This window comes from Ictidomys tridecemlineatus, chromosome 7 (genome assembly GCF_052094955.1).
Source record: "Ictidomys tridecemlineatus isolate mIctTri1 chromosome 7, mIctTri1.hap1, whole genome shotgun sequence".
NCBI classification, from domain to species: Eukaryota; Metazoa; Chordata; class Mammalia; order Rodentia; family Sciuridae; genus Ictidomys; species Ictidomys tridecemlineatus.
In genome coordinates, this window is record NC_135483.1 from 192073402 (window position 1) to 192100615 (window position 27214).

Here is a 27214-nt window from a genome sequence, read left to right on the forward strand (position 1 = left end):
GGTTTCTTCAGCAGCCCAGCAGTACCATACCCCTTAGAGGAGGGTTTAAGAATAAAACAGATGCTATTTATTTGAAATGCCCAGATGGGGAACTGTTTCTCCAAATGTTTGTAAGGTGGCAACTTTAGTGCACTCTGGATCACAAGTGAGTTGCTTTGCATGTGTAGGTAATGTGTGGCACCGTGTTTCACCGACAAAGTGAGAAGCCATGAACATTACAAACACTGCGCGGTCATTTCTGCCAAAGTCTTCAGATATTAACCACAGGAGGCATGATGCGCACGGTGATGACAGTGATCTGTTCGTGGGACATTGAGTAGACCTCCCCTAGTCTCTTGAAAGTTGAGGGGTACCTAGAATAAACTCAGTTCATGACCACGCTTGCCTTCCCTGCTCCCATAGAAGCTTAAAACCCCAGGCCAGTGCAGTTCCCTTAGAGGTGGCTTTGCGACTTATTACAGTTGTCACTGTCCACTGAGTGGGACTACTGGTTACCACCTCCCAGCACTGCTGGATTTAGTGAGGTCATTTAGCCCAGTGCCTGGCCTTCAGTGAGCTCTCAATAAACAAGAAGGGCAGGTGGCTTGTATTAAAACTTTTCACAGGACTGTCCTAAAGATCAAAAGGACCAGCCTGTGAGACAAAGGTGGTCAGCTGTGAAGAGAGCAGTTGTACTTGCTGAACGCTTTGAGCCCCACTGTGTCCCGGGCTCTGCAGGGTCGGGGGGGGGGGGGTGTTTCGAGGGAGGAGATAAAACAGTGAGAAGATGAAAGGGACCTGTCAGAGTTTTTTTCCTGCCTGTCTTGCAAATCTAGGCCCTGAAGGAAGTGACTGTAGACCAGCCCTCGGAGAGGGTCACTTTGAAGAGACGGGTGCCCTTCTGAATTCAAGTCCCGGCTCCACAGGGAAAGGGATGCCACTGATGTGTGGTCACTTTATAGTCCTGCCAGGACTTCAATAGATGGCACTAGGCCGATGCTTCTAATAGGAACAAAGGAAGGCAGGCTTGACTGAGCACCTGGGAGTGGAGGGGCGGCTGGCTCACGATTCCTTTCTTTCCTGCTCTCGGCCTTGGAGATGTCCCCTCCATGTCTCCGCCCGCTCCATCCCTGTGCCAACCTCTTGCCCCCAGCAGAACCCAGCCAGGCCTGTGTGGGCCTCAGCCTTGGCTCTTCTCCTGTCTGGGATTTGCCCACTCGGTGGTGGGCTCCAAAGGGGTTGGACCCAGGCTTCTCACCAGATAGAAATTGGACTTTCTCGAAGCCGTTGCCCAGAGCTGGCTGAGGGTCCTTTCTGGCTTGTGTGCTCTTTGTCAGTCTGGAGAGTTTTGGGTTGGAGCATCCAGAGGAAAGTTTTTCCAGACCCCAAAGGAGAGTGGGGGCACGGCTTTGCTGACGCCTCTCTGTGACTGGAGGAGCCCCAGCCTGGCTCGGCCCCACTGCCCGCCTCTGTGTCTGCGGCAGGCAGTGCCATCTCTAGGTCAGCGAGCTGGGAGCCACTCAGTGCTCTCCCGTCTGACTGAGGACAAACCCCTGCCTTGTTCCCTGACCTTTACTTCCCATCCCCACCCTCCCAGTACGCCTCTTTCCTGCCACCTAAGCCTTTCAGCTGCTCCCTCACAGATTCCCCTCTCCTCCTTCCTTCTCTGCTGTCCAGTGTCTGCTGACACTGCTTCCTGCCCGTGCCTGGACAGACTCACGTCTTAACGGTGCCGCCCGCAAGGCTCTGGTCTCCTCTGCGAGCTTTGTTGGAACGCAGGCTTTGTGCTGAGCACAGGGCAGAAGATTTTCACTCAGAATCTCTACGTTCAGGGAACTTAGTGGTCATTTAACTGGGCCACCCCTTCTTTTATTTTTTGTGATGCTGGGGATGGAGCCTGGGGTCTCGTGCATCCTGGGCAAGCACTGTGCCACCTGGAGCTGCCCCTTCTGAGGTCAACTGCCCCCTCTGCAGTGGAAAATCACTACAGGCGGAGGATCTGTGGTCAGATGAGCCTGTGCTGTTTCCCTCTGGTGAATTTTGAACACATGACCACATGGAAGGCTCTGGAAAGTTCCACACCATGGAAACCTGTTTTCTTTGAGTCGGACTCCTTGTAATGGAGACTGTCCATCTCAGCCTGTCTGTGAGAGCTCTCCTGACTTTCCGGGTCCAGATCTGGTCAGCTGTTTTAGAGAAAAGATCCTCTTTGCACCTCGTGGAAATGGGTCTCATTTCCGTTCTGGCTGCCTCTGGGCCCCTGGGCAACGTCCAGAGATACCTCTTTTTCTTCCTGGAGCTGAAGACCCCTGGTCCCTTCTCCCTCTGTCCTTGCACAGGGTCTTAGGCCTTCCCACCTTCTTGGGAGCCTCCACTGACCAGCCCCAGCTTCCCTGGAGTGTGGGGTCTGCATGGGGTGGAGCAGGGCGTCAAGGGGTGGGTGGGAGTAGGTGAATTTAATGTTCAGGTGGACTTGGCCATTTCCACAGGAATCATCTTTCTAGTGCATCTGGAATATTCTATTAGATCTATCATTCTTTGTTTGTTTGTTTGGGACTTTTCCTTCTTACCATAATGAGTATGTGGCCTCCAGGACTCACTGTGGTATCCCGGCCTCCAGGGGTGTGGTCACACATGCCACTGAGCTCTTTCCTCAAGCTCTGTGCTTCTGAAATTGGCTTGGGGTCTTAGTTTCGGGACCTTGATCTTTTTTTTTTTTAATAAGCTCCTTTATTTATTGCCACATGATTTTTAAGTTTATTTTTTAGTTATTGGTGGACACAATGTCTTTATTTTTACATTTATGTGGTGCTGAGGATCGAACCCAGTGCCTTACGCATGCTAGGCGGGCGCTCTACATCTGAGTCACAATCCCAGCCCCCTTGATCTTTTTTAAATGAAAAAAATTTTTAATTGTAGTAAGGTGTGTGTGTGTGTAAAGTAAAATGTACTTCTTTAAAAAATTTTTTTCTGGTGCATGGAACCCCAAGGCCTTGTGCATGCTAGGCAAATGCTTAAGCCCTGAGCTACAGGACAGCCCCAGCCCCCAAAATGACCACTTTCAAATATGCAGTTTAGTGACATTAAGTACATTCACCATCGTCCGGTCCCTGAACTTTTTCTTTTTCCTTCTCTTTTCCCCTCCTTCCCTCCTTCCTTCCTCTCTTTTTATGGTACTAGGGAGTGAACCTAGGGGCACACTCCCAGCCCTTTTTATTTTTGTTTGGGGACGGGGTTTTGCCACCTTTCTGGGTGGCTCAATCACAGAGGGTCCACCTGACCGATGGGGAATCTGCCCTGTGGGTCTCCCGCCCAGGGCCTGACAGAGGGCCTTGCTCACCCGAGCAGCAACTCCAGTCGACCATGGTTTTCTGTTGGGCCCGTTTGACCACCAGCTTTCAAAGGGGCATGAGCCACATGGCCCAGCAGTTGCACTGAGATGTCTACCCAGAGAAACCAAGAGGGAGTTCCACACAAACACGTGTGTACCAGTGTTCAAAGCAGCGTTATTTGTAGAGCCAAAAAGTGGAAGTGGCCCAAGGTCGTCACCTGATGAAGGGATGGACCAAGTGTGGCGTGTGTCTGCAAGTGGAACGTTTTTTGGCAACAGAAAGGAATAAAGTCGATGGATGCACGCTGCATAAATGAGTGAACCTTGAAAACGTTAGTGAAGGGAAAGAAGCCAGACAGGAAAACTATATATTGTGAGTCCGTTTATGAGAAATTTCTAGGTGTCAAATCCACAGAGACAGAAATGCTAGTAGTTGCTAAAGGGCCAGGGAGAGAGAAGCGGGGGGAATGAGTGCTAATGGCTATGGATTGTTTTTAGGGTGATGAAAATATTCTGGAATTAGATGGTAATGATGGTGGCATAGAGTTGTAAATATACTAAGAGCCACTGAACGGGCTGGGTGCAGTGGCCATGCCTATTATCCTAGAAAACTGGGAAGCTGAGGAAGGAGGATCCCAAGTTAGAGGCTAGTCTCAGCAAGAATGCAGCTAGTGACAGAGCATGGCCAGGTTCAATTTCCAGAAATACAAAAAAAGTACCACTGAACTGTTCAGTTTATAGGAGGAGATAGTATAATGTGTGAATTATGTCTCAATCAAGCTGGCGTTTTGTTTGTTTGTTTGGTACCATGGATTGAACCCAGGGGCACTTAATCGCTGAACCACATCCCCAGCCCTTTTTTTTTTATATATATACATTTTATTTCAAGACAGGGTCTCACTGAGTTGCTTAGGGCCTCACTAAATTGCTGAGGCTGGCCTTAAACTGACGATCCTCCTGCCTCAGCCTCTCAAGCCACTGGGATTACAGGCATGTGCCACCTTGCCTGGCTCATTGCTTCCATTTTAAAGTACTCACAATCCATCTTTGTGTGTGTGTGTATGTGTGTACTGGGAATTAAACCCAGGGGCAGCTTACCACTGAGCTACATCTATAGCCATTTTTATTTTTTATTTTGAGACAGGGTCTGGCAAAGTTGCTGAGGCTGGCCTGGAACTTGAGATCCTCCTGCCTCAGCCTCCCCAGTTGCTGGGAATAGTCCATTCTTTGATACTACTACTAGATCCTGGGCTGATCCATTTGTGATGTGTAGATTCTACCTACTTCCTGGCAGCCTGGAGATAGCTTGCTCGTTTCCAGATGTGGAACACCTGTCTTCAGGGCTGCTCAGAGGTCACCAGCATTCACTCAGGGATCTCCTCTGTGACCTTTAGCACCTTATGAAATAACTCTTCCAACAAGGAGGCTGCACCCGGAGGGTGGGGAGGACTTGCATGAAACATGCCCAGCAGAGGAGGTGGTGAGTGCTGGGGCCAGACAAGGACAGACAGTGGGTGCTGTTGACAGCAGAGGCAGAAGTGGGAGGCCCTGGGCTCTGGGGAGCAAGAAGGCCACAGAACAGAGCAGGGCGGGCTAGAGGGTGGGAGGAGAGGCCTGAACCGGCCACAGTGGCCGGCATGGAGCACCGTGGGGACTCCTGACCCCCCTCCCCCCGCTGGCCTGGCTGTGTGGGTCCTAGAAATGCCACAGCCCCCAGTGGCCAATTTCCAGAGGCCCACGGCTGCATTTCTTGGTGGGCGTCGGCGGTGGTTCTCGACAGTGGCGGGTTTGTGTTCCTGGGGGTGGGTGTACGAAGAGGTGGATAGTGAGGAAGGCTGTTTGCTTATGACTAGTTTAGTTTGAAAATTATGGTGAGATGTGTGGAACGGATTCTCCGTTTTAACCGTTTGAGTGCACAGCTCAGGAGTGTTAAGTGCGTTCCCACTGTGAGGCCAGCGTCACTGCCCACTGTCCACTGTCCGCTCTTCCTCAGCCCATGCTGAACCTCTCCCATCATCACACAGGAGCCCCCAGCTCCGCCCCCATCCGGGTCCCTCGGTAGTGGACCCCCCCCCCCCCCCCCCCGTGCATGTCCTCTTGTGCTGGCTTGACTTCATTCAGCTTTACGTCCCTGAGGGTCCTCCCTGTGGTGGAATGTGCCGGGGTGTCCTTTCCGTGGGTCATTCCCACCCTTTGGCTGTGGAGACCTGATTGACTCTTTAAAGCAGGGCATTCAGACCTGAGCAGCAAGAGGCCTCTTGCTATCAAAAATATGAGGGCCCTCAAGGGAGGGGAGCCAGGGGGTCTGCGGGAAGCCCCGTGAGGTCAGGTGTGTGGAGAAGGGACAGGGCTGGGCTGGGCAGGGGCGGAGGAGGCTGAGCTGAGCTGTCTGGAGATGCCTCCCCACCCCTCACCTCATGAGGCTGGTCCCTAGAGGGGGCTGGGGACTGGTGGGACAGCCAGCAGAGGTTCTGTGAAAGGACAGTCGATCACACAGACGTGATCATTTAGACCTGGCGAGTGACCCCGAGGGCAAAGCCAGAAATCTAAGCCAGGACCAGGCCCAATTCACGCTGGGGGAGCTGGAGGTTCTGTCCTGTGAGTGTAGAGGGTGCTGTGGGCACCCTTGTGCCGCTCCCCCAGCATGAGGCTCCCCCAAAGTGTGGTGCCCCAGAGTGAGGCTCCCCCGGTATGAGGCTCCCCCAGCATGAGGCGCCCATGGTGTCGTTGGTCTGAACCCGGGAAAGTCAAGTCAACGAGGCCTGTGTTCATCCTGGGGAAACGCGTGGCCTGGAGGAGATAAGAGACGTGACACTCATGTGTACCACCGAGTCCACTCTTAAGCCCTAAGGTGTCTTGCTCAAAGAGGTCCCTTCTGAGGAAGTGACCTGGACACTGAGTGGGAGATACTGGAGTCGTTTTTCAGTAAGCGAGGGCTGGGGATGAGGACACCTGCCTAGCAGGTAAGAGGCCGTGGGTTCCATCCCAGCAACACACACAAGAAGAAACCAACTCATAAATGAGGCCAAAGGATCATGTGGCTGGGAGACTAACAAGTGTCCCTTCTTCCTGACCGTGCCTTGCTGCCACCCTGCAGGTATGATGCTGGGCGCGACGGCTTCATCGACCTGATGGAACTGAAGCTGATGATGGAGAAGCTGGGGGCCCCCCAGACCCACCTGGGCCTGAAGAGCATGATCAAGGAGGTGGACGAGGACTTCGACGGCAAGCTCAGTTTCCGGGAGGTATCTGCATCGTGTTGTTCCTGGGCCCTGGGGCGGGACCCCCAGTTCACAGCCCTCTGGGGTGCAAACGGGTCTGCCTCGTGAGAGTGCTGTTTGGAAATTTAACCTGCAATGCTGCTTTCAAAACTATGCTCAAGGGGCGGGGTGTTGCTCAGTGGTAGAACCTGGGCTTAGAATGTCTGAGCCCTGGGTTCCCTCCCCAGCCCCCGCCTCCTCCACTTTAGGCAGGTGTTGAGCTGGTCAGGAAACAGACTGAAAATCACCTGACTTGTGTAAAGTGGTAAGAAATCTAGAAGGATGTTTCACCAAAATATCCGTAGTGGATATTTATAGGCACAAAGTTTTGGTGTGTTTTTATTAAATGAGGAATAGAGTGACCATTTCCCACCCTAGACAGACAGGAGCTGCATACTCTGTACTGTGGGCACTGTGTCTCCTGACATGCAGCTAAACCCTGGAAATCTCCAGAGTGTCTTTTGCATGCTAATGAGATGGCAGCAGGCCACCCCTAGGTAGATCCAGGATGGGGCTGGTCACAGGAAGCACCAAGAGCAACCTCTTGGGAAAGCAGACCATCTGAAGGTTAAATGATCACCATCGGCCAGGGGTTGAATCCGTCGTGTCTATGTATAGAATTTCCATGAGACTGAAAAGGCCTGAGTTGGGGGGTTCTGAGTAACTGAGAGGAAACCTGAGGGGCGGTGAGGGGCCAGAGGCTGTCCCTGGGACTGCCATCTTAAGGTGAAGGAGGCAGTCTTGGGGACTGAGCCCTTGACTGGGGCTCTGATGCCTTCGCAGGCAGGTAGTGTTGGGACTGAATCAGATTCGAGGTCGCCCAGCCGGTGTCTGCTGGCGGCTCTGCCCCTAGAGAATCGCTGGCTTGCTGGTGCAAGGAGACCCCACGTACTGGGGTCCGAAGTACTGTGTGAGGAGAGGGGGAAAGTCACGCTGGCTCTGTACCCCGTGTCACTAAAGTCCATCACAGAAAGCGTGAGCTGGCAGAACCCTCGAGATGGCCTCAGCCAGCTCTCTCATGTCAGATGGAAGGAAGGCCCAGCCCGGGGTCAGGCCCCTGCGCAGGGCTGAGTGGGGCTGCCCAGCCTGCCCTTGGCACCCGTGGCTGGTCTTCACAGCCCTGTGGGGTATACTCATGCCCCCTGCTGGGCATGGGCTCTCTCGACCCGGGTTCCCCTGGGGTACAGAGGTAGAAGCATTGCCTTGGTGAAGCTTGAGGTGACGCTGGGGAAAGAGGCTCTGCTTTGGTCCCCAAAATGGTGACGTCTGGAACAACACATGGGGGGCACGCTTAGGGTCTGTGCAGCCACCAGCTGAACTAAGACCCAACTTGCGGGTCCCATTTTGCCCACCTCTGTTCCTCTTGAGTCTAAGACACCTGGCTCGCCTTGGACGAGCTGCGGTTTGGGCCACTTCCCGAGGCTGTGGACATCCGAGGCCTGGAAACCTCCAGAGGGCCTGTCAGCTCTCCGCCCCTCCCAGAGCTCCAGTGGCACTGGCTTTAATCCTTGTCAGTTCCGGGCCCTGCTGTGGTCCAGTGGGTGGCCACTGTACCTGCAGTAGGGGATTTGAAAGTGCAAGGACAGGCCAGCCCTCAGGCCTCATTGCCTGGCCTCCTGCTGAGTCATTTCACCACTGGTCTCTGCCTGGGCTGGGGACCGCTGGAGCCACACTGTGCGCAGTGAGAGGAGCCCAGACTGTGGCCCCCTCTTGGCCTGCCACATGGCGCTGGGTCACTTGAGCAAGTCATCGTCGTTCTTCTTGAACCTGGGATTGAACCCAGGGGTACTTCACCATGGAGACCCGCCCCCAGGCCCTTTAGTTTTTATTTTGAGACAGGGTCTCACTAAGTTGCCCTGGCTGTCCTTGAACTTGTGATCTTCCTGCCTCGTCCTCCCAGTGGCTGCGATTACCAGGTGGGCGCCACTGTGCTGGCCAAGGTCTTTTATGTTTGAGCCTCGGTGACAAGAACTGATTTTCCTTCTGTGTCATCGACCAGCCAGGAAGTGAAGCCTCACCAGAAACTGCATTCCCATCACCCCGTGGTGGATTTCCGGCCTCCAGCACTGCAGGAAAATAAACTTCTACTGCTTATGACACCCAGTCTGTGGTGTTTTGTTAGAGCAGCCCAAGCAGATGAAAACGGGGTCCCTGCTGCCCTAGGGGGGCTGGGTGTCTCACCTGCCCAGTCATGGTTGATGGAGTCATGACGGGCCTCTGGCCACCCTAGTCCAGGCAAATTCTCTCTCCTCTCCTAGACTTTCACTTCCTGATGACTCTGCAGGTGGCTGCTCCCACTCAAAGTAGGGTGGCCGCGGCCTGCCTCGTGGACCACACAGGCCCAATGGAGAGGGGATGTCGTCCCTGGTCAGAGTTGTGCCGCTCTCAGGCCTCCTCCGGGCCGGTACCTGCTGCCCCTGGATTCCTGAGGCATCCCCATGTAACAAACACCTCTTTTTGCTTCAGCCAACAAGTTTATTTCTGTCAGTTCAACCTCAGAGCTCTGGCTAACACAGGGGTAGCCTCTGTGCCACCTGTCAGAGCCTCGAGGGTGAACAGTCCCCCCATCTCCCCAGGCGTCAGGCTGTGGCTGGGGGCCTCGGGCTTCGCGAGCTCTCTCTGGCTCTTTGTTCTGCAGCTCCCGCCTCCGCCTCCTCCAGTCACAGTCAGGACGTTTTCCAGTTCTTGTACACCATGCCAGTCTCTGTGGACTATAAATAGGGAGACAGACGAGGCTGGGCGATTGGAGAGATGGTCATTCAGGGGCAGTGAGTGACGGTGATAAAGTCAAATGGGAACGTCTGGCGCGCTTCATGGAAGGCTGACCTTTTCAGGTTGAACTGGATTCTTTTTTTTTTTTTTTCTTATTTGGGGTCAGGAGACCCTGGAGTATGATGGGCCACTGTGGGTAATCTGCTGAGATGGCAGAGCCAGGGCCCACGAGCTGGATCCGCCCCAGACCTGAGGCTCAGAGGAAATAGCTTTAGGGAAAAGAGCCGTGAGGAATTCTTTAATGTTTCCAGTTCACAGAGCCCTCCAGAGAACACAGATTCTGTTGCCTGTTCTTCAGATGTGAGAAAACTGAGTCTTGGGGACAGAAGGAAACCCTGAGGTCACTTGGATTGGTGCTGAGCTCAGGGCGCTGCTCCCTCTTTTCTGAGCTGCTTCATGGGGCAGCTGATATTCGGAGAGCTATCTGCTTATGGAGCTACAGGGGAGAGGGTTCTGTAAACAAAATGATTTAGGTCATAATTTTAGTCAAATTTCTGATGCTATAAGAAAATACCTGAGGCTAGTAATCTAGAAAGAAAAAAAGGTTTATTTTGACCTATAGATCTAGAAGTCCAGGAGCATAGTGCTGGCATCTGCCAACTTCGGGTGCCACTGAAATTCATGGTCGAAATCACAAGGCCAGGCCATGAGTGGACAAGAAATGGCATGGTGAGAGAGAAAGTAAGAGAGCAGAGGAAGCCAAATCCACTCTTCCCGCCCAGTCCCAGCAGAAAGGCCTTCATCCCGCTTGATGACCTAATCACCTCTTAAAGGCCCACTGCCTCTCAACACTGTTCTAGTGGTGGCTAGTGGGGACAGACTATGGCTGCAGGGTACAGAAGGGCTGGCATTTTACTCCTGCCCACAGCTCACGTTGGCAAACACTGAAGTCTTTTTTGCTTCAATCTCTTCCCAGAGAGAACTTGGTCATTGCTGTCCCCGCCCTTTTGGCCTTGATCCTATTCCTGGGGGCCTGGCCTCCTTGAACAGGCTTGTTTTCTTTGGGCCATGTTCTGGCCCGATCCTCTGCAGCAGACTGAGTCTTTGCCGTCCTCTAGTGAGAGGGTTAGAAGCTGCAGGTGGATGGACGTGGCCTTTCCGTCCATCCAAGCTCCTGCTCATGCCTCAGCGAAGCTCCAAGTTCCTGGGCATCGATTAGTACTGCGGGGGGGTGGGGGGGTCCTCAGTGGACTGAGGGCCCTGGAATGAGGAACCTGAGAAGGTTTATTTTCAGAGGGGGTCTCAGTATGTTGCCTCAGCCTCCCGAGTGGCCGGGGTGACATGTGTGTGTCACTGCACCCAGATCAGAGGTCTGTGAGCGAGGCGTTTGGGGCTGTGAGGGTGGGTGCAAGAGCCTTGGGGTAGAGCCAAGTTGGGCTTTGGAAAGCCTGTCCCACTTATTGGATTTGTCACTGCTTCAGTGATGTCCTTTAACACAGGAAAAAGGTGTGAAAAAAGACCTGGAAACCTGAAATTTCCTTGTAGACACATATATTTTAGGTCTCATCTGAAAACCTGGAGAAATCCTCTTTTGATGATATGGAGTCTATCAGTTTATACCCAAATGGAAAATAAATAATAGACATTGCGTGGTAGTTGTTTGACAGGTAGATTTATAAAAATTATTTAAAAAGAATCTAAAGTCAGGCATGGTCGTGCATACCTGTAATCCCAGTGGCTCAGGAGGCTGAGGCAGGAGGACTGAAAGTTCAAAGCCAGCCTCAGCCACTTAGTGAGGCTTTTAGCAACTTAGCAAGACCCTATATCTAAATAAAATATATGGAAAAAAAGGGGAGGTGGGGATGTGGCTAAGTGGTTAAGCTCCTCTGCGTTCAATCTACAAAATCACCTCAGGAGAGAATAGGAAAGTGGGGGGCCTGCCATTGATGTCTGGTCAATTTATTTATTTAATAAATGATGTTGTTGAGGCCTTAGGACAAGTTGCATTCAAAGATTAATTCTTTCAGGTCACGTTTTGAATCTGGAGGAAGTAGAAGGATTATTCAATAAATGATGTGGGGATTACTAAGTAACCATTTGGAAGAAAATAAGGTTAATAATTACCCTCACAGGATAGATGGAAGAAATTTCAGAGATTAATTATTTACACTTTTTTTTAAAGAAGCCATAAAAGTAGTGGACAAAAACATAGGTGATTGTTCATATAACCTTGGTGGCAAGAAAGGTTTTTCTGAACATAACTCTGGTGAGAGAAAGAAAAAGATTTGAAAGAGTTTATTTAAAACTTCTGAAAGTCAAAACTCACTGTACGCACAGTTAAAGGGCAAGTGACAGAGCTAAAGTTTTAGCAGGTCTTGTGAAGATCTCTTAGCCAACAGAAAGATAAGCAATCTGATGGAAATGTAGAATACACGCTGGGCATGGTGGCACATGCCTGTGATCCCAGCAACTCAGGAGGGTGAGGCAGGAGGATCACAAGTTCGAGGCCAGCCTCAGCAATTTAGTGAGGCCCTAAGCAACTTAGTGAGACCCTGTCTCAAAATAAAAAAATAACATAAAAAGGGCTGGTAATGTGGTTCACTGGTTAAGCACGCCTGAGTTCAATCCCCAGTACCAAAAAAAAAAAAAAGAAAGAAAGAAAGAAAATAAAAAGTGGAACACACAAGTAAAACAGAAGTAGTTAATGGGCTGGGGTTGTGGCTCAGTGGTAGAGCGCTCACCTAGCATGTGCGAGGCCCTGGGTTCGATCCTCAGCACCACATATAAACAAAAGTACTGTGTGCAACTACAACTGAAAAACAAAATAAACATTTTTAAAAAATACTTTTAAAAAAGTAGTTAAGATATATCAAAAATATTATTTTGTTTCAAAATAATATATATAGATCTATTTGATTTTCCTTTTGTAGCTATAAGCTAGGATGTTGCCAATTGTATTGATAATGCTAAAACTATTTTGTGAGTTTCTGAGGGATAAATTCCCAGCCATGGCATTGGTGTTTGGGCAAATGAACAGCATTTTATTTGATTATTTTTTTGTGTGTGATTTTGTGTTGGGGATGGAACCCAGATCCTTGTTCATGCTGAGCATGTGCTCTACCCCTGGGCTGTGCTCCAGCCCCCAGCATTTTATTTTTGGCATATAGTTTTGGGTGCTGGCCACGGAGCCCAGGCCCTAGCACATGCTGGGCACGCCCTTTACCCCTGAGCTTCACCCAGCGCCCTGTCTTTTCTTTGGCCATCTGATAAGGAACAAACCAATTCATCACACACCACATAAACGCCCTTTTCCAGTGCTTGGCAAGAAGGGGTTCTCTGGGTCTCTCAGGGAGGCCGAGGTACAGCGGCTCCTGTCCTTCTGTCTCCTCCTGCAGTTCCTGCTCATTTTCCACAAGGCCGCGGCGGGAGAGCTGCAGGAAGACAGCGGGCTGCTGGCGCTGGCCAAGCTCTCCGAGATCGATGTGGCCCTGGAGGGCGTCAGGGGTGCCAAGGACTTCTTTGAAGCCAAGGTACGTTCCTGTTCTTCTCCGTGGAGCCAGCGCTCCCTCCTTTACCCTCTCTGAGGGACAGGCGCTCCCTTGTCCAGTGCCTCGCTCAGGGAAATAACAGCGTGTCCTTGTGCCATTGAAAAGTCAACACAAATCAGAAAACAACCAAAGAGTAAATACGCTGGGTCCTGGTCAGGTTCAACAGACCCCCTGGGGCAGTGCTCCCGGTCAGCGCTCCATAGACACCCGGCAAAGATCTCCACCCAGCCCTGGATGAGTTGGTGCTAAACACATGGGTGGTGGGGTGCGGGCGTGCACAGGGTGACTTGTCTTGAACGGGTTTTTGCGCATCACAGTGGTCCAGACTTGGGGAGGAATGCCCAGGGGTGGCCCCGCAGCCCTTCCGGGTGCTTCCTTCCATTCACAAGTTCACGCTGTCCTTGGGCATTGATGTGCCTCTCCACACGAGGCTGGCCTCTGCCCTCTTACCTTCATCTCTGCAGAGCACTCCTGCAGAAACAGACGGGAGAGTCCTGCACATCCGAGCTGAGCAGACCCGGGGTGCCGGGGGAAGGATGCAGCTCTGCAGCCGTGCTGCCCAGGTGCAGATCCTGCCTCCTCTACTGGTTGCCTCTCTGTGCCTCGGTTTCTTTATCTGTACAATGGGGCTGAGGCTGACAAGAGCATTCCTGAGGATTAGATGAGCTCACTCATGAAGTGCTGGGCAAGTGGGCTCACTGAGAACTCCCTGGGTGATCTGAGCTGTGGGGAATCCCTGTCACTCCAGGCAGGAAATAGCTTCTGGGATCTTATCTAGGGACAAAGTGTCCTTGGTCACATATCCTAGTCTGCTTAGACCCTTTAGCAGGGCTCTGTTCTCATTATTGTTGTTGTTGTTATTATTATATTATTCAGCGCTGAGAGATATCTTAGGCTTTGCACATGCAAGGCAAATGTTCTATCACTGAGCTACATCCCCATCTCTCTTTAAATTTTATTTTTGAGAAATAGTCTCGCTAAGTTGCCCAGGCTGAGCTCAAACTTGTGATCCTTCTGTCTCAGCCTCCCAATTTGCTAGGTGAAGTCTTATGCCACTGCTCCCCATATATTTTCCCTTCTCCATGTCACTGCTTAGAGATGGATTCTGTCGTCTTTCTGCCACCCCACAAGCTGAATTTCTAGTGCTTTCACTGGACAGGGTCAGGGACAGGCCAACCGCTCCATGTGCCTTGAAGACCAGAATCGTGTGTCCAGTCTTAAGTGGATTGACCCTTCCTTCCTGCCTTCCCTTTGATTCACTGGCCCATCCCCAGCAAAGCCAGGCACTGCTTTAAGCTCTAAGATACAGCTCCCTCACAAGGACAAACTCTTTGTCCTCCCCAGGGGGACTCCCCCTGACTGAGCGAGTGCAGAGGAGGGAGGGTCCGTTCTGCTGGCTTGGGTCCTTCGTAATGGAGGCACATGTGCAGAGCTCTTCTGACGCCTTGGGCACAGTCCTGGGGTTGAGACACCAGGATGGTGCATGTGCTCAGGGCTGTAGGTAAAGTGTGCGTGAGTCCCAGGGAGCGTCTTAAGGGGCACTCAGGACCTGTTACAACCCAGCTCCCACCCCCGCTCCAGCCCCTTCCACCCACTTCAAGTGCTGCCAGGCCCTTTTCACACCTGGACCTCACTGTCCCTCTGTCTGGAGCCCCACCCTAACATCTCTGCCTAGCAAACTCTGCTCCTTCCAGAACTGCCCTCAGGCTTGGCCCCTCCAGGCTGCTCTTCCTGACCCTCCAGGGCAGGCAAGTCCACCCTGCCCTGTGGGCCTCTAGTGCACATGGAGCTGTTAATGGTCAGCCGCAGTGAGGACCAACTGATCTTTCTGTAGAGCAGCTTGGGACTCGCCATTAACATTCTACCTCTGGGGTTTTATCTGTGAGCATTCATGCAAATGCACATAGAATGTCTGGACAAGAACTTCTGTTTGGCATTGTGGATGACAGAGGAAAATGGGAAACAACCAAAATTTCTGTTATCACAGAAAGAGTCCATTGTGGTGCTGCCACGTGCTTGCACCGTCATGAAAGAATGAGATGTGACAGCGTCTCTGTGTGGACAGATGTCCAAAATAAATTAAGCAAAGCAATGTATGCCATCCATGATTTTGTGAAATATTAAATACAACCTGGAAAATTACATGCAAAACTATTAGTCATGGTTATGTCAGAGGGATTTTTTTTTTATATTTCTGTAATGTTTTATAACGAGTGCATATTATTTTTATAAGCAGGAGAAAAGACGAAAAGCATAACAATAAATTTTTTCCACTCGTTATGCTTCTAAGTCTGCCTCCTCAGCCAGACTCAAAGGCAGCGTGGGCGTGTTATCTTTGTAATTACAGTGCCTGGTGCGTAATAGCTCTCAATAAACGTTGGCTTGAATGACGAATGGAGGGCATCACGGCTTGAAGTTGGGAGAGGCCATTTAGGAGCTGACACCGGTGACAGATGTTCTGAGATGAATGGGGATTCACCTTGTAATCAAGGAAGGGAAGGCATTCTGGTCGTGGGAACAGCAAATGTGAGGGTTCCAAGGCACGGAGGCAGGGAGTGTCATGGAGAGGTGTCTCAGAGTGGTGAGGACATGGGATGCGTGAGGGAGCAGGGCTGGTGATGTGTCTGGAGTGGAAGCCGAGATGAAAGAACTGGGCCAGCACCTCCCACCCTTTGGCCGCCTGTGACATATGTGGTAGATGACTGAGGCTGATGACTCCTGGGGGCAAGGGACACACTCAGGGAGCTCTGACCTGCCCCAGGCTGAGGGACACCTGCTGGGAAGGCCTTTCCCCAGCCTCTGAGCATCAGGACCACCTGTGGACCAGCTTCCCGGGCCCAGGAAACGTGTCATTGATCAGCTGTGCAGGCTGGTCCCAGGCACGGCCAGGAGTGGACTGCACAGCTGCAGGCCCCAGAGACCCCGGGGGTGTTGAAGCAGGTCCTTGATGCCCCAGGGGTGGCAATACAAGGGTGGACTTGCCTGGGAAGAGACTCCACAGATGTCTGGAGAAGAATGTAGGTCCGAGGAGGGCCGTGGCCTGGGGCAGGGAGGTAACCTGAACCCAGAACTCTAGAACTCTCTGTGTTCATGTCCACCCAGTGGGGGCTGAGAAGTTGTGGGCCATGGTGTGAGAGCTGTGGGGAAAGGGACTGAGATTTTACTTCAAGACTGCCTCCCGCCACGGGAGGGTTTGAGGACGGAAAGTTATAAAATGAGTTTGGGTGTCAGGTCTGAAGTGACTTCAGGCATGCCTGTATTCGATGGGTGTCACGTTGGTGCCAATGGCTTTTGACCACATCTTGTTAGACAGAAACTGGCTGCATAGACAGCTCCAAGTAAGTCTTTTTCCCCTGGGAACCATGTGCCCACTTGTAAGTGTGCTACTAGGAGGATGGGGGTACTGGACATCGAGGGTTGTGCAGTAACTCTCCAGTACGTGTCCCTTCCTGACCCCACCATTGGCAAGGGCTAGAATGTCATTGCCCCATGGGTCCCTCCTGGAGTCAGGAGCAGCGGGGTCACTCTCCACATGCAGGCGAGTTTCTCACAGGAAGAAAGAAGGGAAGAAATGGATACTTCGTAGGTATCCAGTGTCACAGACTGCGGGAACCATCTCTTCACAAGTAAAAAGGTGAAACCAAGAATTCAAGGAGGTTGACCAATGGTCGATCATGACGGACGGGACTGTGGGGGAGGCTGGCACTTCCCCACAGAGAAGAAGAATGAGTGCGTCATCCGAGGTCCAAGGAAACCCTAAAGAAATACTTATTTGGCGGAAGCGAGCGGTGTTCAGATTAGTGCTGGGGTGTGGCTCAGGGGTAGGGTGCTTGCCTAGGTGTCATTCCCAGTGCCGAAAAAACAAACAGGAAACAACAGAGAAACACAGATTAAATCAGATGAGGCCCGAACAGAAGTCTCGGGCCCCACAAATGGGTCAGAAGAGATTTTTGGGGGCCCAGGTTCACACGAGGTCCAGATCTCAGTAGGATGAAGAGTGAACGGGAACTGGAGGGAGAGCCTGCTAGTTGGGCATCTTGTCAAGGAAAGGTCTGGACCCAGGTGGGGAGAGTAGCTTGGGTTCAGGGAAGAAGTTTTTGGTTTATTTCATAGCCTGGGGAAGATGTCAGAATGTTCAGGTTAAAGAGAAGCAGTTGGGAAGACAAAGACACAGAAGACAAGAACAAAATGGGGTAGCTAGCCAGGCATGGTGGTGCATGCCTGTCATCCGGGCAGCTTGGGAGGCTGAGGCAGGAGGATCTCAAGTTCAAGGCCGCCTCAGCAATTTATCGAGGTCCTGTCTCAAAATAAAACATAAAAAGGGCTGGAGATGTGGCTCAGTGGTTAAGCACCCCTGGGTTCAATCCCTGGTACCAAAATAGAAAGAAGGAAAAAAAGGGGGGGTTGCTGGATAAAACAAGGACTTAGGGGGTATAGGATCCAGAGAACAGGTGGACTTTTATAGTGGACAGAAGAAATACCTCAAGTGAAGAGATGGCAAGAATTTCCCTCCTCTAACCTGGCCAGGAAGGGTGGGGAGGTTGGGTGACTAACAAGCGCAGGGGAGTTGGTGCTGGGTCACACCCTCTGCCGAGTGCTTGAGATTCGTGTTTTGTCTAATGCTGAACAAAAACTTTAGAGGTACGTGTTTGGTCCCATTTTGCAGAGGGAGCTGAAGCTTAGTGGTTTGTCAGTAAATGCCTAGTAGCTGACCCTCCACACACAATATGCACTTATACATGCTTGTAAGTGTATTATTAATTTTATAAACAATATACAGCACAAAATTCACAAACAATGGATACACACTGCTTTTATTGTCAATTGGGCACAGCCTATTAATTCTCAGAGAATGCAGTCTTTGATTTTTGCTGGACTCTTGTATTTATAGCTATTTTGTGGTTGCAATGCACAAGAGAATATAGTTCCAATATGAATGTTGGTTGATATTTTAAGTTAATTTGTAAGAAAACAAATAAAAGGATATATTTTGAAGCTTCATTCCTTAATGAATGGAATATTAGAAGAATATTCTCTCAAATTTTCAGAGCTGTTTGTTATGTAAAGGCAACAGACTCCACAAACTTCCAAGTTTCATGGGCACTTTATTTATTTATTCATTTTTTTAATATTTATTATTTTTTAGTTATGGAGGACACAACATCTTTTGTTTGTATGTGGTGCTGAGGATCAAACCCAGGCCGCACGCATGCCAGGCAAGCGCGCTACCGCTTGAGCCACATCCTCAGCCCTTCATGGGCACTTTAAACCTGATTTTCCATTGCTTTAAAACAAGATTGTATAGACAATCAACGAAACAATAAGCCAAGCCCAAAGATGTAGCTTCAGTGGCTCTCTATGGTGTTGACACACTGCAGTTGCTTTCAAGGGAGATTCACGGTAACAATGATACATCACCATCAGTATTTCCATCCTATGGGTACCGGGCTAGGGATGTAGCTCAGTGGTGGAGGGCTTGCCTAGCAGGTGCGAGGCTGTGGGTTTGATCCCCAGCACTGAAACAAAAACAAACAAAAACAACAAAAACAACATCACAGAGGTATAGAAGAAATAGGTAACTAAAGGCATAGATAATAGTAAAATGTAAAAATGTGAGCAGGACATGGCAACTTTTCTGGGCTCAATTCTCAATACCAAAAGATAGATAGATAGATAGATAGATAAAACACTTTTGCTTTTAGTATGATTATAGTCTCAAATAATTTAATTTTTATAATAGCTGTATTTAATACCCAACTCACAAAATTTACGAGGATTGGAACACCATTGGTGTTTGAGCAGGTACAGCCAGCTCCAGAGTGGGCCCCTGGACTCAGGGACATTAAGGGAACAGCCCAGGGTCTGGCCTTCCCGTCCTTCCTAAGCACAGGGGCAGGCGAAAGGAGAATAAAAAGAGTGGGAAAGGGGGTGACTGCTAAGGGGAAAGAGATGAGGGAGGAGGGCTGAGCCCTACTGGTGACCCAGCCTGAAGAGGAGAGCTCATGTCCCAGTGGACCCAGGCACTACCTTTGTGAGGCCTCTTAAAAAAAAAAAGCTGGGCACATTGGTGCACACCTGTACACACCTGTACTCCCAACTGCAGGTGGGGGAATCACAAGTTTGAGGCCAGCCTGTGCAACTTAGTGAGATCTTGTGTCAAAATAAAAAGGGCTGGGGATGTAGCTCAGTGATAGAGCACCCCCCTGTTCTACCCCCAGTACTGCCAATAAATAAATGAATAAAATTATGTATCTTACATATTTCTGTGGTCAAGACACCTTAAAGTTAAAGACACACAAAAGACAGGGAGAAAGTAACTAAAAATATAACAAGAGTTAATACCTAACAGAGAACTGCACATAGGGGGGAAAAAAAAAACCAGCTGGAAAAATGGGTGAAGGATACAAGTAGTCAATTCACCAAAGAGGAAATAAAAGGTGCCAGGTTTTTTTTTTTTTTTTTTTTTTTTTGGCCTATCAGATTGGCAAGAGGGAAGAATGTTAATGATAATCTTGGCAGAGTTGTGGGGAAATGAGCACCTCTGGTCCGTGATGGTGGGGTGTGAGTAGGAATAGCTACTTTTGAGAGCAGTTTAATAGTCTTTATTAAAATAAGGTCCACACCCAATGTGTTGTTAAGAAATTTTACCAAATGGATGAGACACGGTGGCAGGTAATCAGTTCTAGGATAAAGGATTTTTAGATGGATTTATCTGATATGGTTTTTGAAGACAAATTGTTAGGTTTAAAAAACCCAAATTGGGGGCTAGGAATGTGGCTCAAGTGGTAGCGCGCTCGCCTGGCAGGCATGAGGCACTGGGTTCGATCCTCAGCACCACATAAAAATGAAATAAAGAGATTGTGTCCACCTCAAAAATAATAATAATGTGTATGTGTAGTTTCACCAAACAACCTTAAAAAAAAAACCAAAAAACCCAAATGGTGCCACATTCTACTCCCAGCCCTGACAAAAACATGTTAATATTTGTAAGTAAATTTAGAATGACTGATTTAGAGAAAACTCAGACTGCAATGGCAACAATAAAAACTGAAGTCTTTGCAGGAATCTGTATGGTAAGGGCTTCCCTTCGCCACAATAGATGGACGCAGTACCAACCAGAACCCAGCAAGGGGGCCTTTGCTTCTGCCTTTTCCCCTAGAAGGTTACAATATTATTGTGAAATTCAAGGAATGTAAAAGTGGGTAAGGGCTGAGGCTGTGGGTAAGGGCTGGGGGTGTGGCTGAGAGGTAGAATGCCTGTGGAACATGTCCAAGGTTCCCAGCAGCAACACACACACACACACACAGAGTGAGCAGTTAGCAGGGATGTTAATCAGTATCCTGAAAAAGAAGAGAGCAACCTGAGAGGATAGAAGTCAACTTAGAGGAGGAGCCGTCGGTTCTGGCTCACGGTTGCAGACTGCATGGCTTGGGCCTGTGGTGAGCCAGAGCCCCGTGGCCGGGTGTGTGGTGGTGCACAACTGTCGGCCACGGCAGCCAGGAAGAGAGAAAGACAGGGGCCAGGGACAAGGTGTGCACCCAAGGACCCATGTCCTCCAACGAGGTTCACCCTCTGCAGTCCCACCACCTCCCAACAATCCATTCAGCTATGAGTCCCGGGAACCAGCCCTCATGTCCAGTCACCTCTGAGCATTGCTGTCCCGGGGAAGAAGCCTTCAACACACGAATCTCTGGGGGACATTTCAGATCCAGCCATAACAGCCAGCAGCATGTGCGCCACAGCAGGGGACTCGTGAGGACCACAGGCAGGCGAGTCCGGGCGCACCGGTCCCTCCCCACACCTAACTGTCCGTGTGTGCCGTTTCTCTGCAGGCCCAGGCCTTGTCCTCTGCCAGCAAGTTTGAATCCGAATTAAAAGCTGAGCAAGATGAGCGGAAGCGGGAGGAGGAGAAGAGAAGGCTCCGCCAGGCAGCCTTCCGGGAGCTCAAGGCTGCTTTCAGCGCTTAGTCCAGCAGACCCTGACCTCCGCCCACAGCCTGCCTCCCCGGTGCCAGGAGGGATGGCCCAGCGTCTTTACCCCTGCAGGCCCCTCCAGCCTCCTCCCTGGCCCCAGGCCTCTCCTCAGCCTCACTTGGGTGGCAAGGGGCTGCCGCCCCGCCACTGTTCTGCCCCTGCAAGAGGGTCATGGGATGGCCAAGTCCCCCTTGCTCACCTCTCTGCCCTCCCCTGAAGCCAGGTTCAGCCTTCCCCTTCCCTTGCTCCACGCCAGTGAGTAGCCTGTTGTGCTCATTTGTATAGAAATTCTTTCTTTTGTGGTCCTCAGAGGACATGTTAGCTCGCCATTTTCTTGGGAAATCCTTCTCTCCTCCCATTTCTGTTGTCTTTCTTGGTCAGATTCTGCCAGTTGCTTTCGTGTGGTCTTCTGTAGTGGTGGCAAGATCCAAGGAGGCCAGGTGGACCACTGCCCACCCGCTCTCCAGCATGGGGAGGACTTGACATAAAGACGGGGAGCACTGGCCTGCAGCACCCCCCTGGCCCTCCCTCTTCACTCCCCTGCTCCGTGTCTCCCTCCTTGGGCGGTTCTGTCTTCCACACCTAAGTGCCTGCCACTCACCCGTGAGAAGGAAGGAATCACTAGAAGTACTGCTAATGAGTAGAGGGGTTCCAGGTCCACTCTAACTCTGCAGATCATGTTACAGTGGACCCCTCAGGTTCCCACGAGGTCAGGGACACAACCAGTGCCTTTTGAAATCCCCAAAGTCATGGCCATCCTCTCCATCGAGCCAATTTCCAACATCTGCTTCAAGGTATTGAGGTAAATCTGTTCTTACCCCTATGATAGATTTTTATATTTGTGAGTTCTTGGGATTGCTCACACGGACCAGGGTCTTGTTGTATTTTTTTAAAAAAATATTTCCTATTGTCATATTTATTACTTCTCTTTTGCAACTTCTCTCTTTAGGGTAAAGAAACCATCTGCATTTCTACCTTAAAGCTCTTTCTTTTTAAATAAACTGTGCAAATGAACTTGGCCATCAGAGCAATGTACCTGAGTCTTCTTTGACTTTAGGAGGAAGAAGCATGTGTTCTATGGGGGCCAAGTCCAGCCCTGGGCTTCTGTTGACAGGGATTTCCTGTAGCATAGTTAGGAACCGGAACTGGAGGGAGGGTTTTCACTGGAGGTTCGGGGTACGAGGATTGTCGGCTGCTCTCCCCTGCACCTCCTTCACACCAGCGAGCGTGCTTCCAGCCACTGGTCATATCTCTAGCTTAATCCTTTAGCTTCTAACCCCTTGAAATGCTGACAAGGTCAGTGCCTCTCCCAGGTATGATATCAGGATGCTCAGGCCACGTGTGTAAGGACCCAGGCCTTAAGGGAACACCCTTTGCTCTCCCAGAGGATCAGTCTATTTCTGCACCAACCCATAACCTACCATTCTCAAACATTGTTTTTCTACCTAGGGTCACATTCCAAATCTCTTCATCAGAGGGGAGGGCCCAAAAAGAATAGAGAGGTCCTTAACATGTGATCCAGCTACTGTGCTCCTTCAAATTTACCCAAGGGAGAGAGTGGGGTTTGGTGGTACAGGCCGGTAATCCCAGAAAATTCTAGGGTGGAGACAGGAGGATTACAAATTCAAAGCCAGTCTTGGCAATTTAGCATGACCCTGTTTTAAAATAAAAAATGAAAGGGGCTGGGAATATGGCTGGGTGTGGCAATGTACACCTGTAATCCCCGCAACTGGGGAGGCTGAGGCAGGAGAATCTCTAGTTCAAGACCAGCCTCAGCAACTTAGTGAGACCATAAGCAACTTAGACCCTGTCTCAAAATAAAAATAAATAGATAGATAGGTCTGGGGATGTGGCTCAACGATTAAGCACCCCTGGGTTCAATTTCTGGTACCAAAAAAAAAAAAAAAGTAACATAAAAGGATTTAGGACATATATTGGGTCAGATAACCACAAAAACCAGACGTACACTGCCTTTGTTCCCATCTGGTCATCACATCCTGCCGAAGTTGCTCCCACCTATGGTTCTGTTAGTAGCTATGACTGAAATAACGAACAGAAACAACTTAAAGGAGGAAAAGTATATTTTGGCTCATGGCTTCAGAGGTTCTGTGGTCAATTCCACTGTTCTGGGCCCACAGAGAGCCAGATCATGGCACAAGGCCAGGTTGATGTGCTGCTCCATTCACGGCAGCCAGGAGCATAGAGAGGAAAGGGGCCGGGAAGGGGAACCCTTCTAGCGCCCCCTCTCAGTGCCCCAGCCCCTCCCCGTCTGCCTATGGTTACCACCCAGTCAGTCCCTTCAAACCAGGATGTACGGCTTAGGTTACAGTTCTCGCAATCCAGTCATCTCACCTCCAAATATTCCCGCACGAACCCAGGAGCCTTGGGGGGACACTGCAATGCAAACCGTAACAGGTTCCCGCTTCCACTCCAAGGACAACTCTTCCTGGCTCCTTTCCTGGGTCTCTGCAGGAAACCCAATGTTCTGTACCCTCATTTGCCCTGACTGACCACCTTGCAGTTGGAATCATCTTTATAAAATGCAAATCTCATCCTAACATCTTCTCTTCCATTTTTGATTCCCACTCTTCAGATCTGGGGCCTACTGGCCTTGCCCCGCCTCCTGCTCCTCCCTCTCTCCCTGGGTCCTGGGAACAGGGACTGTACAGCCAGCTTAGGCAGCTCCTGGAAGGTGCCACCCCCTCAGCCCCCGCACATGCTGCTTCCTCTGATTGACACTCCCTCCCTCTCTCCTCCTCCCTCCCATGGCAAACTACTCCTGAGAGTATCATCAGGAAGCCCACGTGGTGCCCCCATGCTGGACAAGGAGCCCCGTCCAGGGTTCCCATTTCCCCTTGAGATGGTCTCTCTTGCGATCCTACAGCAGCATTCGGTATCCCGCTCCTGACTCCTCTGCCTTCTTGTTTGAACCATGAACTCTTCTGTGGACGTGAGCTTGGCCTTGCCCACTGCCAGAGGCCTAGCGTGTTGCCTGGCATGTCACAGTCCCTGCATGTTGATGTCACAAGAATGTGATGGGATTTTTCAGCAGAGAGGGATGGGAAAGGCGAGATTCCTGACCACTGGTGTCAGAAAGCTTATTTTTTAAATTTATTTTTGTGGAACGGAGAAGTTAAGCCAGGGGTGCTCTGTCACTGAGCTATATCCCCACCCCTTTTTATTTTTTTATTTTGAGACCCGGCATATGATCAGTGCTCAGTACACACGGATCTCCTTTCTATCCACCACTCTCTCTTTCCGTCCAAGCTATAGTGACCCAGAAATGTCCAGTCCTGGATGCTGTCTTGACCCCAAGGGCAGATGTCCACTTACCTAGTTTTTTGGGGCTCTTTGCTAACCAGCCCAGGGAGACTCCTACCCTGTGTCTGCTCACCTGCCGTGATCCTGCAGCTGGCAATTGCTGACCTCGCTGGGCCTGATCATGGGAACTGGTGCTTTTGACCTTGTCTCCTTGCTGTCCACCAGGCCAGATTTTGGCCCACTTCTGCCCACCTGGCCAATGGTTCCAGAGATATTCTCTGGGTCCTGTAATGGCCATGGGGTCCTCAGGGGCCCATTCAGGGTTCTCCAGCCTGAGGAGGTATGGAGGATGGAAACTCATTAAGGGCTTTCCTCCAGTGTTGTCAGAAACCAGTCACTTTTGTGGTACTGGGGATTGAACCCAGGGCACACCATGCTGAACTCTATCTCCAGCTCCCCCAATTTTTTTAAATTTTTAAATATTTTATTTTTTTTAGTTTTCAGTGGACACAACATCTTTATTTGTATGTGGTGCTGAGGATCAAACCCAGCGCCATGCACGCCAGGCGAGCGCGCTACCGCTTGAGCCACTTCCCCAGACCATAAATATATATATTTATTTTAGTTGGTGCTGAGACTCGAACCCAGGGCTTCACATATGCTAGGCAAGTGCTCTACCGCTGAGCCACAACCCCAGCCCCATCTCCAGCCCTTTTTAACCTACGTTGCCCAAGCTAACCTAGAACTTGTAATCTTCCTGCTTCAGCCTCCTGCGTAGCTAAAATTATAGGTGTGTACCACAGCCCCTGACCTGCTGTTGCCTTTTTGAAGGGCAATTTGGTGGACCATTAACATTAAAAAGTATATCTGTAAGCCAGGCATGATGGCACATGCCTGAACCCTGTTCCTAGAGGCTGAGGCAGGAGGATGGAAGTTTAAGACCAGACTGGGCAACTTAGCAAGACTGTCTCAAAATAAAAATTTACTAAAGGGCTAGGGATATAACTCAGTGGCAGAGTGCTTGCCTAGCATGTATGTGCAAGGCCTAGGGATCAATCCCTAGTACTAACAAAATCAAAAACAAATTGCATCTGTATTAGTTACTTATTTTTGCACTAACAATTCACCTAATGACTTAGTTACTTAAAATAATAATTAACACGTATTGTCTCACACAATTTCTGAGGGTCAGGAATTCAGAAGTAGTTTAACTTGGGTGGGTCTGGCTCGGGGTCTCTCATGGGGCTGCCATCATCCCAGGGCTTCACTGGGGCTGGAGAGCGACTGACTTCCAAGGTGATTCAGTCACAGGATTTGCAAGTTAGTGCTGGCTGTTGGCAAGAGGCCTCAGTTGCCTGCCACGCCACCCTCTCCAGGGGGCCGCTTTGTGTCCTCACACCATGGCAGCTGCCTTCCCCCAGAGCAAGTGCTACTGGAGCCAGATTTGAGGATAGGTAGTTAGTGAGGCTAGGTAAATCTGGTCTAATACCGAGTAAGATGAATACAATGGAGGCCATTATAGAGAAGGGAGTCCAGGAAAGCAGAGCAGCACTTGGGAAATTGAAATGTTACTGTGCCCAGGGCTGGAACCATCCTAAGGAACTCTTAATGAAACAGCTCCCAGCAAACAGGGAGGGAAGTGCTAATCCAAAGCCACCCCAGGCCCTTCCTGCCCAGAGGACTCCTCCAGCCCACCTAGCCCCCACCTTGTGGGCCTTCCCACCTGCATTCCATCGCTGCAGGACAGAGGGCAACAAAGGACAGGAGTGAGGGAGGAGTAAAAGTGACCTTAGCTGTGAGAAAGGGAAGACCTCCCCCTTCCACGGATTCTGCCTTGCGGTCCCCTTCTCCCTCCAGGGAGAAGTCTTCTCTGCTGTCCTTTAATAAAGCGTCCACCGTCCACTCTCCCCTGGCCTCCGCGGGCTTCTCTGGTGTCATACTTCAGCATTCGGGGAAGCGAGGACTCGTCACCGGTCAACAGTGGTGACACTACAAGAGAGAGGAACGCGTAGGCCACAGTGTCCTTAATCACACTTGCGGGTTGCATAGGTCAGCGTTCTTGGCACGAATCACTGGGAGCCATCTTGGAGCTGACCACCACAGAATCCATCAGGGCCCTTACACAACAGTCACATAATCGAAGGCAGACTGACGTAAGCAGAAGAGGGACTGACTGAAGACACACCGAGGAGCTCCCAGACTCGCTAGCAGGGCTGGGGGCCGACCTAAGCAAGCAGGCAGGAGGCCAGCTGACGGGTGGCCAGAAAGCCCGTCTTGGGAGCCAGCCAGGGGTGGTGCTGCTGCCCTGGCTGGCCAGAGCTCTGCGGTGTCCTGCTTCTTCAGGTCGTTTGTTCCAGATTCAGCTTCAGGCGAGTCCAGTCACATGGCCCTGTGTGGGGGGTGGGGGTGGGGCAGGAAGGTGTACCATCTCCATTTTGTGTTTTCTGTGAAAGGAGGTAGGTCCTGCCTCTCACCAAGATTCGCATTTCCCCAAACCTGGGAAAGTATTTCAGGTGCAGACCAGTCGTGAAAAACAGCAGATGTTCACTGTTTTGACTTTGGAATTTGTCCTATAGGTAAATATAAATATGAAAAAAGATGAATTTGAGGGACTACTCATGACAGTGTTGTTAGCCACAGCTAAAATGTGGTAATAATCAGAACGACTATCAGCATGGGATGGGTTAAAGCCACCATGGTACAGACACCTAAATATGCAGAGCTGGGTAGCCATTAAAACAAAATGTGAGCTGGGCGTAGTGGCCCACACCTGTAATCCAAGCAATTCAGGAGGCTGAGGCAGTTTGAGTCCAGCCTCAGCAATTTAGCGAAGCCTAAAGCCCTGTCTGAAAAAAAAGAAGGGGATGGCTGAGGAGGTGGCTGGGTGGTTAAGAGCCCCTGGGTTCAATCCTCACTATCAAATACACAAAAACATGGAGGACTCCAGGCAGAGTGTTCCTTGGGAAAGCCCTGGAGCCCAGCAGTATGCCTAGTAATGCGGAACAGGAAGCCGCGTCTCTGCCTGAGAAGACTGCAAGCTTCATGACGTCAGAGATCAGGTGGACTTTAGGACCACTATTGTATTCCCAGCATCGTACCGTGTTGTATTTATGCATACAATATTTCGGGAAAAATGACATACAAAACTGA

General features: G+C 50.5%; 1 protein-coding gene and 1 long non-coding RNA gene across 2 annotated transcripts in view; one reads left to right on the forward strand and one right to left on the reverse strand.

Moving 5' to 3' along the window:
- Efhd1 (EF-hand domain family member D1) overlaps positions 1–21828 on the forward strand; it is a 39276-nt gene extending 17448 nt beyond the window's left edge. Inside the window, exons 2-4 of the mRNA XM_013359118.3 lie at positions 6408–6555; positions 12678–12812; positions 20663–21828. Coding sequence (XP_013214572.2) covers positions 6408–6555; positions 12678–12812; positions 20663–20797 — 418 coding nt within the window. The 3' untranslated portion in view covers positions 20798–21828. The remainder of the gene's footprint in view (positions 1–6407; positions 6556–12677; positions 12813–20662) is intronic.
- LOC144365671 (uncharacterized) lies at positions 17920–20685 on the reverse strand. The gene is made up of 2 exons (XR_013424404.1): positions 20474–20685; positions 17920–18346 (listed from the first exon to the last, which is right to left on the reverse strand). It is a non-coding gene; the product is annotated as an uncharacterized LOC144365671 (long non-coding RNA).
- Positions 21829–27214: the final 5386 nt, after the last annotated feature.